This window comes from Leucoraja erinacea, chromosome 7 (assembly GCF_028641065.1).
Source record: "Leucoraja erinacea ecotype New England chromosome 7, Leri_hhj_1, whole genome shotgun sequence".
Classification (NCBI taxonomy): Eukaryota; Metazoa; Chordata; class Chondrichthyes; order Rajiformes; family Rajidae; genus Leucoraja; species Leucoraja erinaceus.
In genome coordinates this window covers 3,695,683-3,715,592 of record NC_073383.1, presented here as the reverse complement: position 1 = coordinate 3,715,592, position 19,910 = coordinate 3,695,683, and the positions used below count along the sequence as shown (strand labels likewise).

Genomic DNA, 19,910 nt, shown 5'->3' with positions numbered 1-19,910 from the left:
ATGAACATGATTTCAATGGCAGCCCATTGGGTTCTCAAGGGCAGTTAGGAATGAGCAATGATTTCTGGCCTCAATACCCTGTAAATAACTAGGGTAATTCCATACACATTCATTTGTACAATGTAACATAACATTCTCCAGGAAACTGTGTAATCAGGGTGCATCATTTATAATTCAATCTGGAATTTGTTTATTTGTTAACCAACAAAAGATTATTTGTTTAAGTGTAATAACCCAGCACAGATTTATTATCATACATTTGAAAATTGAACATAAATACAATCAATCTTTTTTAATATCTACAGTCCAATACCTGAATAACATATTTATTTGCAGAAAATGCCTTTAAAAATTATAATCATTTACTTCAATGACGCTCACAGGTCAGTTTTTTTATCAACATGATAATTGTTTTTAAGATCACCCATGCACTTAAACAAAGTGTTTAGTTTTAAGAGTTTCTGCAAAGGATCCAAATCAGTGAAAACTCCCTAAGCTTATTGAAGTAAACAATTCGATTCAAGCTGAGGTCCACTGGGTTTTTTGGGCAGGCCTGATTTTGAGCAGCCTGAAGAAGGGTCTCGACCCAAAACATCAGAGTCTGAAGAAGGGTCTCGACCCAAAATGTTACCCATTCCTTCTCTCCAGTGATGTTGCCAGTCCCGCTGAGTTACTCTAGCTTTTTGTGTCTATCTCTGATTTTGAGCACAGTGGATTTTGAACGAGCACTGAAGTTTGCAGAAAATAGGTTTGCTTTCTAAATAACTGAGGCTTAAAGATTCAAAATCATTTGCATTTGTCCATCTAATTGCTGTTACTTGATGTTGGTGAAAGTCCATGCCATGACAGATTAAAATGCAGAGTTAAGTTGTGTGGGGGAGGGCAAATGAAATATGATGGAATCACTTAGGAATTTCCAGAGTTTCACTGTCAGGTCCTGTAACTCTGACAAGGTCAGCTGTTCTGTGTTGATGTTTACCTCAAGGTTTTGTCACACGTTAAACAGCACTTTTTTTAAATGTGCAGGAAAGAAATGCGGATGCTGGTATACCCCAAAGATAGACACAAAACGCTGGAGTAACTCAGCGGGACAGGCAGCATCTCTGGATAGAAGGAATGGGTGACGTTTTGGGTCGAGACCTACTTCAGACTCAACCCGAAACGTCACCCACTTCCTTCTCTCCAGAGATGCTGCCTGTCCCGCTGAGTTACTCCAGCATTTTGTGTCTATGTTCAGTACTTTTTAAAAACCTTCTCCGATAGATTGCAACCAATAAACAAAAATGAAGCTGTACGTTTTAATACCCCTTGTTTTCTCTCCAAGGTTTTCGTAAGTACTATCTTTGGGAATCTTCAATTCCTGGAGATTCCGAGGAATGCAAAAAGAGTTGACAATCATAGGTGGCACAGCGACGCATCGGTAGAGTTGCTGCCTTGCAGCGCTTGCAGCGCCGGAGATCCGGGTTCGATCCCGACTTAGGGTGCTGTCTGCACGAAGTTTGTACATTCTCTCTTTGACCTGCATGGGGTTTCGCCAAGATCATTGGTTACCTCCTACACTCCAAAGACGTACAGGTTTATAGGTTAACTAGACCAAGTGCAGACCCGTTGGGTCTGCTCCCCCAATGGTGTGATTCCCCCAACCCAATATTCCACCATGCACCCGTCTCCTCCAATGGAACTGAAGCCGTTGACAAATGTAAGTTTCCAGCACTCCCCTGCCTCCCTCAATTGCACCTCTCCTGCCTGCTGCAGCAGTGAAAAGTTCAGTGTTCCTGTCTTGCAACTTTGTTTCGAAGTGTGTTGGAAGCTGCTAGGAAGGAGCAGCCGTCAATGAATCAAAAGGCAGGAAGGGATCCGTACCGCAGGCGGACGTCGGATGGATTTGAGTTTTATATATTAATAGATAGATAGATAGGTTGGCTTGGTAAATGTACAAACTGTCCCTGGTGTGTGTCGGATAGTGCTAATGTGCAGGGATCGCTGGTCAGTCCGGACCCGGTGGGCCGAAGGGCCTGTTTCCGCACTGTATCTCTAAACTAAACATAGTTACTGATAGCTGGTGACATTCTTTGCCAAATTATATAGCTCCTGTATTTTAATATCAGTATTCAACATGTTGGCAGAGGAATTAGTTTAACTTGGCAATTGTGTTTGGCACAGACATTGTGGACCGAAGGGCCTGTACCTGTGCTGTGCTGTTCGATGTTCTGTTTTAATTCGATGTTCACACCATTGTGGCAAAGAATGGGAGAGTTAGCTTGGTCATTCACCAGAAAGACCAACACAACAACCACATGTTTGTTCTCTGGCTTTACTTTTCATTAATTTTCTGTTCTATTTGGCCATAATAAAGTTATGGCCAAATAGTTATGGCCATCATTAACAAGGCCACCTTTGTTTATGTTTTGCAGGTTAGTCCTACGTAAGATAATTCAGAAATAGTTGTGTTTTTTAGAACTGATTTAACCATAAGAGCATTTTCAAGTGGAATAGCACATTATTGATGTAAAATGGTCGGGTAATTGTGCTCTGATCTAATGTACGCAGCAGCTGAAAATAAGTACTTTTAGTGTTCCATTAGCTTATCTGTAAAAAGGGAGAAGATGTTAACCCTGCAATCCATTAACTAGAAGGGCAACTCTGCTTATTTTGGTTTCTTAATGGTTCTTTTGTCTCAGTTTCCTTTCGAATATAAGCAGCATGGCATGTATCTGAACAGCTGAATGTATTGTATTATGTCGGCATGTTCTTCCTTGCTTGTTTTGACATGAATCAAAGTGCACAACCAGGATATTAAGACACACAAGCATGTCCTTTTGATCTATTTCAGCATCAGGGAATATAAGCTATTAACAGGATCGGAAATGAATAAGATATTTTGAAATATCAACCTTTCCTGTCCTGTATTTCTGTTCAATGGACAGCCGAGTCGTTTTTGAACATGAGGGAGAAGTAAAGCCCATTCATCAGAAGTAAGCACAAAGTGGGCTGAGGATGTTGGGGGTTAACAGTCCAGAGAATCACAAGCGGGAAGAAGCACTATAGAATCCTAATGATACTGCATCATGTGAAGCATCAAAACCAGAAGGAATACAGATCGTAGCTGGCACAATAGAAAGAGCATTGCAGTCATCATTCAAAATCCTAGCTATGAAACGGAGCATGAAATATCACCCTTTGGAGATTTCATCACCACCATTAATTCCAACATAACAAATGGAAGATGAGGTTTAGGTGCATGACTGTACAGTGAGCAGTATCCATGCCCTTGCATGAGTCACCATAGTTAGAAAAGTGGACTGAAGTATGTGTCGGGAGATTTAGATAATATAATAATTTGTTTACAGGCTTAAAAAACTATCTAGAAGCACGAGTTTACAATCAATACCGGGTTCCAATTCTGTTCAGGTATTAAATTTGATAACTCAGGTTTTCAAAAATCTGTAATAAGTTTTTATAAACATACAAGGAATTTGATTTGCCAACAGTCAACTGCAGCTCAATTGTTAGTATTTTGGCTTCGGAGTCTAGAGGTGGTAGTTTCTCACTCCACAAACAAATACAAAAATCCCCAATTGACTAACCGGTCAAGAGTGTTTTATTGTCAAAAGTTCCAGATAGAACAATGAATGTTTTACTTGTAGCAGTACAACAGAATATGTAAACATAGTACACTGTAAACAATATAATAAATGAGAAAAAAGATGTGTGTGTGTATATACACATATATATACACATATCACTATACATATATATATATTAGACCAAGTGCAGACCCGTTGGGTCCGTTTCCCCAACGGCGTTTGCGGGGGGGGGAGCGGGGGCTGTGGCATCAAACTCACATTAACCACCCCCCAAACACACAGGTGGGGGAGGGAGGGGAGAGGAGGAGGAGGAAACGGGACAGATTTGGGAGGGAAAGGAGAGCAGGGTAGGGGTAAGAGAGGGGGATGGGGAGAGAGATGTGTGGGGAGGGGAGGATGGGGAGGTAGGGAGAGGAGGGAGGGAGGGAGGGGGAGAGGGGTGGGGGGAGAGAGGGGAAAGAGTGGGGGAGGGAGAGTGGAGGGGGAAGGGGGAGAGGTGGAAGAGTGGGGAGGGAGGAGGAGAGGGGTAGGGGGAGTGATGGAAGAGGGACAGAGGGGTAGGAGGAAGGGGGCGGGTGGAGATAGGGAAGGGGGTGGTGTAGAGAGGGAAGAGGGGTGGGGAGAGAGGGGATGGGTGGGAGAGGGAGAGGGGTGAGGAGAGGGAAACATAGAACCATAGAAATTAAGTGCAGGAGTAGGCCATTCGGCCCTTCGAGCCTGCACCACCATTCAATATGATCGTGGCTGATCATCCAACTCAATATCCTGTACCTGCTTTCTCTCCATACCCCCTGATCCCTTTAGCCACAAGGGCCACATCTAACTCCCTCTTAAATATAGCCAATCAACTGGCTTCAACTACCATCTGTGGCAGAGAATTCCAGAGTTTCACCACTCTCTGTGTGAAAAATGTTTTTCTCATCTCTGTCCTAAAGGATTTCCCCCTTATCTTTACACTGTGACCCCTTGTTCTGGACTTCCCCAACATCTGGAACAATCTTCCTGCATCTAGCCTGTCCAACCACTTAAGAATTTTGTAAGTTTCTATAAGATACCCCCTCAATCTTCTAAAATCTAGCGAGTACAAGCCGAGTCTATCCAGTCTTTAATCATATGAAAGTCCTGACATCCCAGGAATCAGTCTGGTGAACCTTCTCTGTACTCCCTCTATGGCAACAATGTCTTTGAGCATTGGGCATTGTGACATCACACGATGGAACGTTCACCAGGGGCTGGGGCTGCTTCTATGGGTGAGAAGCCAGTTTATTTTTGAAATATTGGGGGGGTGGGGGGGGGGGGGGGGGAGAAGGATTTGATTAAAACCGTGTACTTAAACACGACGAAATGTAATGAGGAGCAGATACTTAGAAAGAAAAGTGAAATCTCTACCGAAATGGAAAAGATGTCGGCGATTATGAGTCTGGTTTCGGAGTTGCAGGGAATCAAAGGAAGAAAGACGGCCGGCAGCCGTCCATGTAAATGGATCCATTCCGATTGGACATCTGCGAGTATTGGGCATTGTGACATCACACGATGGAACGAATCAAAAGGCAGAAAGGCAGCCGGACGGCAGGCAGCAGCCACAGAGTTTTATATATAACTAACCAAGTGCAAACCCGTTGGGTCTGCTCCCCCAATGGTGTGATCCCCAACCCAATATTCCACCATGCACCCGTCTCCTCCAATGGAACTGAAGCCGTTCTCAAAAGTAAGATTCCAGCACTGCCCTGCCTCTTTAAAAAAAAATCCATTGACACCTCCCCTGCCTGCTGCAGCAGTGAAAAGTTCAGTGTTCCTGTCTTGCAACTTTGTTTCGAAGTGTGTTGGAAGCTGATAGGAAGGAGCAGCGAATCAAAAGGAAGAAAGGCAGCTGGCAGCCGGACGGCAGGCGGCAGCCACAGACTATTATATAATAACTAGACCAAGTGCAGACCCGTTGGGTCTGCTCCCCCAATGGTGTGATTCCCCCAACCCAATATTCCACCATGCACCCGTCTCCTCCAATGGAACTGAAGCCGTTGCCAAATGTAAGTTTCCAGCACTCCCCTGCCTCCCTCAATTGCACCCCTGCCTGCTGCAGCAGTGAAAAGTTCAGTGTTCCTGTCTTGCAACTTTGTTTCGAAGTGTGTTGGAAGCTGACAGGAAGGAGCAGCGAATCAAAAGGAAGAAAGGCAGCTGGCAGCCGGATGGCAGGCGGTAGCCACAGACTTTTATATATATTATAATAATAGATAGAAGACAGATATATAGATTGGATGGGGTAAAAGCCTTTGAAATCTGTTGGCACAAATGGAATGCAATATTAAAAGCAGGTGATTTGTATTTTAGTTCACAAACTGTAATTTTACAGAACTTGTAGCAGAAGTTAACAGATATTTTATCTGAAAAAAATCTAACATACAATCAACATCGCAATTGCCTATTTGGCAGAGACATCCCATCATGTTTCACTGCATGTGTTGTATCTCGCGTGACATGCTCAGTGCTCTTTGATTTGGCAGGAACAGGAGGTGCATTCAATCTCACATATGGGAGATTTGTGAACTCGTATTGTTCTCAAATCTTACTCTTCCATTGGGACATGGAGCCATTTCTGAACTCTCCCCAAGTTTGGTTTGGCAGCAGTAATGGCATCCACATCCGTGAATCTATTCCTTATAACATTCAGCTCTGAATCCCTGAAATGGTGTCTTCTCTTTCTGCCTCACTACTTCCCTTGATGTAGGAACCAGCTCTTGAACATCCGTTCCACTAGCTAAAGCCTGCTATGTATTTCCCATTTGACCGATCAGAACTTGGCAAACAACCTCAATGTCTTGTTGAAATGGTTGTTGTTTGTGTTTGAACCTTGACTATGAATGTTCAGGTAACTGCAGCAGAAACAGATTGTGTCCTGAATTGTCTACTTACAGTGGGACCAGTGGATTTTGTTCAGAAATAGGACATACTGTTGATACTCATTCGAGCATGGTCAAAGGATTAAACTCAATATGACTGAGCGACTGCAGCAACATGGGGAGACTTTTATCATCAAACTATATTTTCTTCTCCTAAAGTCAATTTCAAAAAGGCTGTGGTGACAATGCAAAGTTCAAAAATATCCAATTGTAGGTTTGCAGAAACAACACACAGCACTTCCTCACATTCCTGGAATGTGAGAAGGAGAGTTCTGGCCTTGAAACATCCCTCAATGGCACATTATAATTTGGCAATACGTTCGCTGAAGAGAAATTCTGCATAGAGATCAGGGCAAGGGAAAAGGCCTGGATAGAGTGGATGTGGAGAGGATGTTTCCACTAGTGGGAGTGCCTCGGACCAGAGGTCATGGCCTCAGAATAAAAGGGTGTTCCTTTGGGAAGGAGATGAAGAGGGATTTCTTTAGTCAGAGGTTCGCGAATCTGTGGAATTAATTGCCACTGAAGGCTGTGGCGGCCAAGTCAATTGATACTTTTAAGGCAGAGATAGATAGATTCTTGATCAGTACGCGTGTCAGGGGTTATGGGGAGAAGGTAGGAGAATGGGGTTAAGAGGGAAAGATAGATCAACCATGATTGAATGGTGGAGTAGATTGCCTGATGGCCTAATTCTGCTCCTATCACATGAATATATGAAAACCCTTGTTTGGAATCTGAGTTATAATGCAGTAGTGGTGGTGTTGACTGACTGGATATAACTGGGCTACATGGGTCTGTGATTAGTTAGGAAGGGAATTGAAGGCTGAGCAAATATTGGTGCCATTGTTAACAATAGGTAATACGATTGAGCACTTAACATAGGATTGGGATTGAGGCTAAGGAAATTGGAAGGAGTTGGGGATGAGCTAATCTTAGAGTGAGAAAAATTGGGATCCTTGAGACGTTGACCAATCGACGGGTTAGGAGGGATTGGTGGATGCAAGTATGAATATTTTGGAAGGTAAAGAGTAAAAGAGTTGATGTAAGGAATACAGTTTACCCAAGTCAGGTCCCAGTCTGAGCCATTATTAAAACCTTCACTAATGCCTCTGGTACCATTTCAAAAGGAGCAACGTTTGGGAAATTGATATTATTTCAATTACATCTGAAATAGACATCATATTAGATGTGGGAAGGTGATTTATGACATAATGTGCTTTGTGGAAGTTCACAGTTGACACAATTAAAGTTGGAGATTTGTAACTTTGTAACTTTGGGGGAATAAATGCTTTCAGGTAAGTATTGCTGCAAAAAAAAAACCCACTGGGCTTCTGAACTAGTGGTCGGTCATCTATGGTTTCTGTCTGTAGATTAATGGTATCTGTGTGCAGTCTATAACTATATACATTGCAACAGATATATTTTAATTAGATTTACTCTCTTCAATAATGGTTTTTGTTGTTCTCTTGATTGTTCCAGGTAATGACAATATAAAGTGCCAAGGAAGCCATGAGTATAAGGATTGATTGTAACCAGGGATTTAGTTTACTTTACAGATACAACGTGGAAATAGGCCTTTGAGCCATCGAGTTTGCACCGACCAGTGATCTCCGCACATTCCCACTATCCTACACCAGGGACAATGTTTTACATTTATACCATGCCAATTAACCTACCAACATGTACGTCTTCGTAAACCGAACTTCTCGGAGAAAACCCACGGGGTCACGGAGAGAATGTACAAACTCCGTACACACAACACCTGTGGTCAAGATCGAACCCGGGTCTCTGGCGGTGTAAAGGCAGCAACTCTACCGCTGTGCCACCGCGCTGCCCGAATTGTTTGTTAATTCATCAAAGAATGCTGTATGAGGAATTGCAGAGGAACACAAAGACAATAGATGTACAGTATTTCTAACCAAGAAATCTCAACGTAATGTTTTAAATGTCCGTGTGCTTTTGTACTGCAGGTTTCAGAAATAGAAAACCGGATTGCAGCTCTGAATGCAGCTGGGATGAATACCTTATTTCCCGAACAACCCAAAATCTACCAGGATGCACAGGTGTGTGTATGGATGTAACATGGATCATTGATTGCCATTGATAGCTGCTAAATAATATTGGGTAACATAGGATCAGACAAAGTCCACAAACAGGGTTTAGAGAGCCATAGGGCAAATGCAGGAAAATGGGGCTAGCCCAGCATGTTAACTTGCCGGTATGAACAAGGTGGACCGATGGAGCTATTTCCATGCTGCAGTATGCTATGATTCTATGACCCTACGACTCAAAAGGTGGGACAATTTGAAGATTCAATTCCTGGCTTTGACTCAATGAGCTGATCTTGGCCAGGCTGTATTTGATGGAGTTACAATTTGTTGAAAGGTGAAGCCGAGGGAAAACCAGCCTTCAGTAATTACCTCCAGTCTTCAAGCCAACTACATGATGTATGTGCATGGAGAATCAGCTGAGGAGATATACTTCCTGCTTAGCAGCTTGCGGGCATTCTCTTCCTGAGCTACAACTTGAAGTGTGATCGCCTGAAAAAGATACTGAAGAGTCTACATTCTCAGCCAGAATTTAATGGGGCGAGGAGAAGCTAGGGCAGGAGATAAAAAATTGTAAAGGACTTTTTGCTCAACTGGAACAGATTGTTGGAAATTATCCTAGGGTGTGCATTTTACATATTTAGACAAACATATCTTATTCTCTCCCTCACATCCATACCTCCCCCTTCCCAGTTCTCCGACCAGTCTGACTATCCCCCTGATTACATGTTATCTCTGTTTGCTTTGTTGTCACCTTCTCCTAGCTAACAATGATCTATTCTACATTTTCTACCATCTCTTTCGATGTCTCGTTTTCACACCTTACCCTTCCTTATCTCTGTGTCTCTCCCCTGACTCACAGTCTGAAGAAAGGTCTCGACCCGGAACGTCACCCATTCCTTCTCTCCATTGATGCTGCCTGTCCCGCAGAGTTCCTCTAGCATTTTGCGTCTATCTTCAGTGTAAACCAGCATCTGCAGATCCTTCCAACACATATCTTATTCACTAATCTTTTAAAGTAATTGAATGTTTCTAAATATTGTAATGCGTTGATTTGGCAAGCAGTATAATCATATGCCATGGTCATTGTAGTACCCTGGTCCAGATCTGGTTTCTACACTGAAGAGTGCAGGAAAACACTAGTTAAGTGTGAGTGAGTGGACTATATTCCAGTGGATTGGACTATTGGTCTTTGACAAAAGTGGTCTTTGACCAATAAATCTGAAATAAAGAGCCTAAAGTGAGCAATTGTGGCCATAAACCTGCCGCACCATAGGACAAAACCCATTTGATTCACTATGTCTTCCAAGGAAAGCAATCTGCCATCCATACTGTAGATGGTTATGCATGCAACCAAATATGTAGCTACCTCATTACTATTTGACACTCCCACCTTATGTAGTATAACTGTAGTATCTGCATGCACCCTCCCCCTGTTGGTTCCAGTACGTGTGTAGACCAGTTGTAGTCAGTGCTTCAGGCCACGAGAGGTAAAGATGTGGCCGACATACGACACTTCAGACAACGGAACCTACATTTGGACGGGTTCAGTTTGAGGTTTATCTGGCGAGCCCGGTCGAGGACCCGTCGGAGATTTTGGTCGTGTTCCATGACATCCCACCCATACACAAGGATATCATCGACAATGATGGCACATGGCAGCCCAGCAAACAATTGCTCCATGGAACGCTGAAAGTCTTCGCTAGCCGAGCTTATCCCGAAAGGCATTCTTAAAAACTTGTACCTCCCAAATGGCGTTGCAAAAGCTGTCAAGTCAGATGACTGCCCGTGCAGTGGAATCTGCCAAAAGGAACTCCTGGCATCAAGAACTGAAAATACGGTGGCTTGACCAACCTAGGCAGCAACATCCTCGACAGTCCTCATAGGGAAGTGGGGCCGCTTAATGGCAGTGTTCAAGTCCTTCGGGTTGATGCAGACCCGAATTTCGTTCTTCCCTTTTTTTATAGTGGCAACCATCGTACACACCCAGCTAGTGGGCTTACTGATAGCTTCTAGCATCGCCAAGTTTACCATTTTGTCCAGCATTGCTTTAACTTTGTCTTTCATCGCGAAAGAAACCCTATGAGACGGACGGCACACAGGAGTTATGGAGGAATCAGTAGTAATTTTATATACAAGCGGCAGCTTACCGAGCTGACCACAACTGGCCTACATACGTACTGGAACCAACAGGGGGAGGGTGCATGCAGATACTACAGTTATACTACATAAGGTGGGAGTGTCAAATGGTAATGAGGTAGCTACATATTTGGTTGCATGCATAACCATCTACACATACCATCCTGAACTATGTGACTCAAGACCATAAATCCAGTTGATTCTTAACTGCTTCTCAGTTCAGGACAAGTAGTGATGGACACTATATAACAGCTGTGCCAATGATGTCTACATTCCAAGAACAAAATAATAAAATAACTGTAGGTAGACACAAAATGCTGGAGTATCTCAGTCTGAAGAAGGGTCTCGACATGAACCGTTCACCCATTTCTTCTCTCCAGAGATGCTGCTTGTCTCCCTGAGTTCAGCATTTTGTGCCTATCTCTGATTTAAACCAGCATCTGCAGTTCTTTCCTGCACAAAAAATAACCATTGCATTTTATAAATCAAAATTATTGAAATAATCTCTTCATATTTTGTTATAAATACCAAAGTAACAGTAGTTATTAACTTTCCCTGATAAAAAATGTTACTGCTTTTCAGATGGACAACATAATAGAAACATAGAACATAGGTGCAGGAGTGGGCCATTCAGCCCTTCGAGCCTGCACCGCCATTGAATATGATCATGGCTGATCATCCAACTCAGTATCCCGTACCTGCCTTCTCTCCATACCCCCTGATCCCTTTAGCCACAGGGGCCACATCTAACTACCTCTTAAATATAGCCAATGAACTGGCCTCAACTACCTTCTGTGGCAGAGAGTTCCAGAGATTCACCACTCTCGGTGTGAATGTTTTTCTCATCTCGGTCCTAAAGGATTTCCCCTTTATCCTTAAGCTGTGACCCCTTGTCCTGGACTTCCCCAACATTGGGAACAATCTTCCTACATCTAGCCTGTCCAACCCCTTAAGAATTTTGTAAGTTTCTATAAGATCCGCCCTCAATCTCCTAAATTCCAGCGAGTACAAGCCGAGTCTATCCAGTCTTTCTTCATAGGGAAGTCCTGACATCGCAGGAATCAGTCTGGTGAACCTTATAGAACCTTAATAGAAAATATTAATTTTGTTGTATTACTCCTATAAATAATAAATTACTTTCAACCCCTTGTGGTTTGAATTATAATACCTAACAATTTAAAAAGATCAGATGCTGGGGATTAGAAGGAGACCATGTAACTAATTTGTCGTAGTAATACAGTGGGGGAAACAGTCCTATTAGCCCAACCTGCCCACGCCAGTCCATATCTAAACCTATCTTGTCCATGTACCTATCCAAATATCTTTTAAATGTTGTGATAGTACCTGCCTCAACTACTTCCTGTAGCAGCTTGTTCCACACATCCACCACCCTTTGTATAAAAAAGTTGTTTGCTTGAATTCCTATTAAATCTCCCCCCCCTCACCTTAATCCTATCTCCTCTGGTTCTTGATTCCCCTACTCTGGGTAAAATACTGTGCATTTACCCTATCTGTGCCTCTCACGATTCTGTAGACCTCTTGTACACCACTGCTCACATTTATCATTCCCATGGGCATCCTAATTCTGCATAAAAAATCAATAAGCAACCTTTGGTTTTGACTGATATGCTTGAATGCTCACCAACCAACATTTAACCAATGTGTCTTTTACAGGCAAAGATGGTGTCGAACCCTCCTGCGAGAAAAAGTTCAAATTCAACCGAAAATAGTACATCAAAAAGTAAGTTAGGAATGGTCGTAATTTCCATTTGAGTGTGTAAATATGTATGAATCGTGTACTTGGGATTGCAACAGAAATTGGATTTGCTAGTCTTCAATGAAACCGATGCAAAAAGATGATGTTCACTTGTGTTATAAAAACACAGAAAATGCTGAAACCACTCAACAGCATCTTAGATTTTCAGCAGCAGCCAATCTTTTAAAATGCTCTTCTTCTGATAAATTGAAGACCGCTGCATTCCCATTATCTATTCTACCCCCATCTCTCACGATGCTAATCGCTGTCTAGTCTTCCATTTGCATTTCCCTCCTCCGTGTTATCCTACCAATTCTGAGCGTAATCCAGTTTCTTTCCCCTTGATTGTTTCCAGGCTCTCTAATCTTTAACATTCTTGCACAATCTTCTATCCCCTTTTCCACTTTGTTTTAAAATGATCATTTACTTGTCAGACGCATTCTTCCTGTTCCTCTCTCTTTTCCCTCTTGCATTTTGCATATTTGGTATTGGACTGTAAATGTTCCCACAGAGGCCATTTAGTCCAACAGTCCTTGGCGATGTTTTTAACACAACCTAACCCCTTCTCTTCAATTTATTTTGCCAACAAGTCATTTTATTAAATTTTGCGTGTTTGATCACTCTGCACCCTCACTCTGCAAATGCATGCAAGTTCCACATTCTCGTCACTCTCTGGTTAAAGGAGTTTCTCCTGCATTTCCAATGGTCTTTAATTAGTCACTGTTTTATATTGACAATCATCGATCTGAACTTCGTAGGTCTGAAGAAAGGTTTCCACCCGAAACGTCACCCATTAATTCTATCCATAGATGCTGCCTTTCCCGCTGAGTTACTCCAGCATTTTGTGTCTATCAAAGATTTGAACTTTACATTTGAACATTAAATATTTCTTCAATCCACTCTCTCAATACCCTTTATAATGAATACAATCTGTTTAGATTCATGTCAGCCTTTTTTGTCCCATGGAGAATATAATCTTAACCTAATTCCTGATTCTGACAGATGTACAGATGTAGTGAGGTGAGGTGTAGTAAATAATAGTCCTTTCCTGCAGCTGTCAAGAATGAAGCACGTGAGCGAAATATTCAGTACAAAGGATCGCTCACTCAAAGGAATCCAAGCAAAAAGACCAGAAGACTGGACCAAGTTTTTGGGGTATGTTATGGACCTTGCTGCGGGTCTTAAGTGTGCAAAGAAGTACAAATCTCTGCATAATATAAGGATATATTTTTGCAGCACACATTCCCTTCAGCAGTAACCCTCAGCAGATCTTTGAGGCCGCTTTTGGAGTATTGTGTTCAGTTCTGGGCACCATCTTATAGGAAAGATGTTGTCAAGCTGGAAAGCGTACAGAGAAGATTTACGAGGATATTGCCAGGACTCGAGGGTCTGAGCTATAGGGAGAGGTTGAGTGGGCTGGGACTCTATTCCCTGGTGCGCAGAAGGATGGGGTGATCTTATGAAGGTGTATAAAATCATGAGAGAAATAGATCGGGTAGATGCACAGAGTCTCTTTCCCACATTAAGGACTAGAAGACATAGGTTTAAAGTGACGGGGAAAAGATTTAATAGGAATCTGAGGGGTAACTTTTTTACACAAAGGGTGGTGGGTGCATGGAACAAGCTGCCAGAGGAGGTAGTTGAGACTGGGACTATCCCAAAGCTTAAGAAACAGTTAGATAGGTACAAAGATAGGACAGGTTTGGAGGGATATGGACCAAACGCAGGTAGGGGGGACTAGTGTAGATGGGACATGTTGGCCGTTGTGGGCAAGTTGGGCCAAATGCCTGTTTCCATGCTGTATCACTCTATGACTGTGTTGCTGCAAGGTTCTTGGCCTGCATTCATGGCCAGCTCAGCTCAAAGATAATGCCAGGGGTGGACTTCAGTTTCCACAACAATGCCAAGTAAACTGCAGAGATGGTGGTGAGCCACAGGCACAGACCTACAATCCGCTTTTTGGGGTGCATCATATCGAAGATCAGGAGTTCTTGTTTGTGTGCTGGTTTATTTTTAAAGAAAACTTTATATATAATCCCTATTATAAAAATGTGCTTTCTACTACTAAATATCCATATCTTTTTTATGAATATTGATTTCTCTAACTTCAAATAACCTTTGCTTTCCCTCTCTCTCTTTCCCTCCCCCGCCCTAGTTCTCCGACTAGTTTCACTGTCCTCCTGATTAATTTTACTGTTTGTTTGCCTCGTTGTCAGCTTCCCCTCAGCCAACAATGAACCATTCTACATTTCTTTGAGCATCGTCTGCTTTGATCTGTCATTTTCACACCTTGCCCTTCCATATCTCTAGTTTCCCTCGCCCCGACTCTCATTCTGAAGAATGGTCTCAACCTGAAACGTCACCTATTCCTTCTACCCAGAGATGCTGCCCGGCCTGCTGAGATAATCCAACATTTTGTATCTATGTTTGATGTAAACCAGCATCAGCAGTTCCTTCCTATACAGTCTTTCTTCTTACTGCCAGACATTCCAGTTGTATGTAGAGCTGCTTCTCATTCAGGTTTGGGGAGAAATGGGAACCCTATTTCAATGTGCCAATGTTCTTCACCTGCAGTCCAACTTAGGCCTCTGCTCCCCCAGAGTTAAACTAGGAAACAGTTTGCAAAATGGTGGTCCTTACTGTGGAAGGGGAGCCGACCTCTGTGCATCAAATGGAGGCATGTATCTGCAGTTGTAGGGGTAGCGGGCTGGATTTGCTTCTGTAGGAGGGGGAAGTAAAGCTGTACATATTGATTGGAGGAAATGCAGTGCAGTACAGAAAGAAGCGAGTGTTTCATTCCTCTAAGCTTGCTAAATTGTGTACCTTGTAGATTGATGAAAACATAATTTTAAAGTAGTTCTATCTTCGAGTAAGCATAGAGCACAGCTCTCAGGAACAAAATGGGCTGTGATTTTATATGGAAAAGAAATCTATCTGTAGTTCTGATATTTGACAAACACCAAGCATTCTAAAACACATTTAATAAATGCGTTTATTGTTGGACAGAGCATAATATTTGTGCATTAACTGGATGAGTTAAAGATTGGAGTAATCATTCATGAGAGTCGGGTAGTTAATATAACCATATAATATTTACAGACGGAAACACCAATCTCGACCCTTCTAGTCCGTGCCGAACACATAATCTCCCCTAATATACCTGCGCTCAGACCATTTCATTGTTCCCGGACATATAACATCCAATATTTTTTAAATGTGCCTCCCCATTTCACTGGAAGCTGCTACCACTCTTTGAGTAAAGAAGTTGGAGTTACCCCTAAACTCATCCCTTAATTCTCAAGTCATGAGAGTCGGGGGAAAAGCTTTTCCACGACCCCCCTCTCATCATTTTACATCAAGTTTTCTGCGTTCCAAAGTAAAGCCCTAACTTGTTCAACCTTTCTCTGTAACTTAGTTGCTGAAACCCAGGCAACATTCTAGTAAATCTAAATTTACATGTCCATTTCAGGCTGTGGTAAAACAAAAAGCATCCAAGGTTTTAAAAAAAAATGTATTTCCATTACAGTTCTGCCCTCTTTCCTGAGATAAAGCAGAGAGATCGTTGTGATCGGTTTGATGTACAAGAGATAGAAATCCACTGTTCCTAGTTAAGACTAAAATACAAAACCAGATATGGTTTGCAAAGTGGGACCTGAGTAATAGGTTTGTAGAAGGAAAAATAGTATGACCTAAAAACCGAGGGTGGAATAGTTGTACTTCATGCTCATTATTGTTCTCCATAAATGATCACCCTTATTTTTTGTTGTTGTTTGCTGAACAGAAACCAGTCATGTCAATGAAGCCATGAAATAGCCACCAACGTGACCTGCCTGCTGCAGCTTTGAAAAATGCACAAGGTTTCCAGAATGAGACTAAAACTCCTCATTTTCAGGAGCGATCAGCTTGCTAAATGATACATAGTGCAAAAGAGCTTGTTTGCCATATTGTTTCTTTCATGCAGGGTTACACACAATTGATCCTTTGACTAATGGATATCCTTTGCATGAAAATATATGCATGTGCAATCAACCATGTTGTGACCGCTGTATAGCTCGTAAAAATTCAAATGTTTTGAAACAGCAATATATTACATATATATATATATATATACACATTTACAACACTTCTTTTGTCATAATGTTACGCTTCTAATGAAGATATCACCATAGCCCAATTGCTAAATCATACTGGGTGACTGAACTGAAAGACAGATCCAGCCTCAATTCCTGGTCTACATCAGACAAATGATCTCGGTTGGGAGGCGTTGAGATAGAATGATGCACGCTGCCATTATCCTTGCCATTTCTTTGGAACGATCTTCCATAATTTTCAGTTTGTGATCTTAGCTAGAAATTCTGTATAGGATATTGACCTTGTGTTCAATTTGAAGATGATGGTCCCACCAACCAATCAACATAAACTAAAATGATGAGTTAAGATCTTATTTGTTTTCTTATTTCTATCAAAGGTTACTGTAAATATCCCACATTTTACCTATAGATATTTAATATTGTTTGTACACCTTCTAATGAGTAGCTAAGTATTACCACATAGAAAATAGGTGCAGGAGGAGGCCATTTGGCTCTTCGAGCCTGCACCGCCATTCATTGTAATCATGGCTGATCATCCACAATCAGTAACACGTGCCTGCCTTCTCCGCATATCCCTTGATTCCGCTAGCTCCTAGAGCTCTACCTAACTCTCTTTTAAATTCATCCAGTGAATTGGCCTCCACTGCCCTCTGTGGCAAAGCATTCCACAAATTCACAACTGGGAGAATTTTTTTTTTCTCATCTCAGTTTTAAATGGCCTCCCCTTTATTCTTGAACTATGGCCCCTGGTTCTGGACTCGCCCAACATTGGGAACATTTTTCCTGCATCTAGCTTGTCGAGTCCTTTTATAAATGTATACGTTTCTATAAGATCCCCTAGCATCCTAAATTCCAGTGAATACAAGCCAGTCTTTCCAATCCTTCCTCTTATGACATTCCTGCCATCCTGGGGATTAACCTTGTGAACCTACGCTACACTGCCTCAATAGCAAGGATGTCCTTCCTCAAATTAGGAGACCAAAACTGCACACAATAGTCCAGATGTGGTCTCACCAGTGCCCTCTACAACTGCAGAAGTACCTCTTTACTCCTATACTCAAATCCTCTTGTTATGAAGGCCAACATGCCATTAGCTTTCATCACTGCCTGCTGTACCTGCATGCTTACGTTCAGTGACTGGTGTACAAGGATACCCAAGCCTCGTTGCACTTCCCTTTTTCCTAATCTGACACCATTGAGATAATAATCTGCCTCCTTGTTCTTGCCGCCAAAATGGATAACCTCACATTTATCTACATTATAGAGCATCTGCCCCAATCACTCAACCTGTCCAAGTCACCCTGCAACCTCCGAGCATCCTCTTTGCAGTTCACACTGCCACACTTAATTAGAAAGCCAATTAAACTGCAAACCTGCACGTCTTTGGAGTGTGGAAACCGAAGATCTCAGAGAAAACCCACGCGGTCAAGGGGAGACCGTATAGACTCCGTATCGACAGCACCCGTAGTCGGGATCGAACCCAGGTCTCTGGCGCTGTAAGGCAGCAACTCTGCCGCTGCGCCACCGTGCCGTGTTATGGATTCTGTTTTTAGATATTTTTTCACATATTCCATCAACTAAAAAACGATTGATTGAAGTACAGGAAGATTTATTAAATTGAGATTAGCATCTATTGTGAAATCTAAATCAGGATGTGTTGAGAAATTAATGGTTGTAACTGTTAAAATTATGCGTTACTTTCTGAACATTTATTTTGGAAATAAGAATTCATCAAGAACAATTGTATTTAATGAGTAAACAAATGAAATGCACTGTAAAAATTGGTCTCTCAGTAAATAGTTTATGTTCGAGAAATTTCCAGCCAAGATAGTTGGAGACACATGAGATTGCATAATTAAAATATAAATCATCTACTGTAGTTCAGTAGCTGAAGCCCCATAAGCTTAACTGATTTAGAGCAACATGGAGTTAAGTTACAGCAAGCCATTTTCATGATAAACTTGGCCCATTCCAGAAAAAACGGAGCCTCTATTCTCTGCTAGAACCTAAGAATTTATCCACTAGTCACAACTCCGAAGAATTTTGCGTTGAAGAGGTGAATGCCTTAAAGATCAACCTATAATCCTAATGATTCCAATTTTAATCATGCAATAATGAATGTATTCTGTTTCATTATTTGAGGAAATGCACAATAAAGGTTTAATCCTGAATTTGAGCTATACGCACATTTTGGATATTAAGGACAAATATAGTCATGGATAGAATTGGTGAGAATATTGTGGTTATTGCTGTACAATTAGTTCATCTACCATGTGCCTATTATTTTGCACATTTCTATGGTATGTAAACGGTTATTATTCTCCTCATTGCCTATTTCATTTGTGAAAGTTGTGTCTATTATCTGCAAGCTTTGAAATATGCTGCATAGCAGGATCTTAAGATAAATAGACACACGGGTCTGATTTTAACCCCAACTTTGCACATTTTCTTTCAAGCTAAAAGCCTGCAAATTCATTCTGCTTTCCATACCTAACCCAATGTTGTATCTGCGGTACTCCTGTTTCTTTAATCCCATGAGCTATAATTTTGATCATATCTCTCATAAAACGGATTTTTTGAGGTCTTTGGAAAGTCATCAAATATCACAATAACAAATTTACTTTCGAGAATTTAAGTCGTTGGGCCTCAAACGCCATCTGTGTATCTAAGACGGATCAGTACCTTTGTTAATTGCATCAGTCAATAAACTAGGATGCATGTCAAAATGTAGAAGCAAGGAACTGCAGATGCCGGTTTATTAAAAAAGACACCAGCTGGAGCAACTCAGCGGGTCAGGCTGCATTGCTGGAAAATGGGGACTAGTGGTGGGAGGTGGGCAGTACAGTGGTGCAGCGGTAGAGTTGCTGCCTTACAGCACTTGCAGCGCTGGAGACCCAGGTTCGATCCCATCTACAGGTGCTATCTGTAAGGAGTTTGTACGTTCCCCATGTGACCTCGTGGGTTTTCTCCGAGATCTTCGGTTTCCTCCCGCAGGCCAAAGATGTACAGGTTTGTAAGTTAATTTGCTTGGTATAAAGTGCAAATTGTCCTCAGTGTGTGTGTGTAGGATAGCGTTAATGTGTGCAGGGATAGCTGGTTGGTGCGGACCCGGTGGGCTGAAGGGCCTGTTATTCTAAACTAAACAAAAGTAAAGTGACATATTGAGTTAGGACCCTTCTTCAGACTGACCGGGAGAGTGGGGACAGAAAGCTGGAAGAGAAGCGGGCAGGACAAAAGTAGGACTATTTCTACTTCCCTTTCTAAACTCAGAAACAACATTGGCTACTCTCCACTCCTCCGGAACCTCATCTGTGACTTGTGAAGATAAAAAGATCTTCGTCAAGGTCTCTGCAATCACCCCTCTTGTTTCTCCCAATAACCTGGGATAGATGCAA

The 19,910-nt window shown here is 42.1% G+C and overlaps 1 protein-coding gene across 2 annotated transcripts in view; it reads left to right on the top strand.

Moving 5' to 3' along the window:
• LOC129698578 (melanophilin-like) overlaps positions 1–19,611 on the top strand; it is a 100,770-nt gene extending 81,159 nt beyond the window's left edge. For both annotated transcript variants that reach the window (XM_055637666.1, XM_055637665.1), the window contains 4 exons: positions 8,452–8,544; positions 12,343–12,409; positions 13,479–13,579; positions 16,206–19,611. In XM_055637666.1, coding sequence (XP_055493641.1) covers positions 8,452–8,544; positions 12,343–12,409; positions 13,479–13,579; positions 16,206–16,232 — 288 coding nt within the window. In that variant the 3' untranslated portion in view covers positions 16,233–19,611. The remainder of the gene's footprint in view (positions 1–8,451; positions 8,545–12,342; positions 12,410–13,478; positions 13,580–16,205) is intronic.
• Positions 19,612–19,910: the final 299 nt, after the last annotated feature.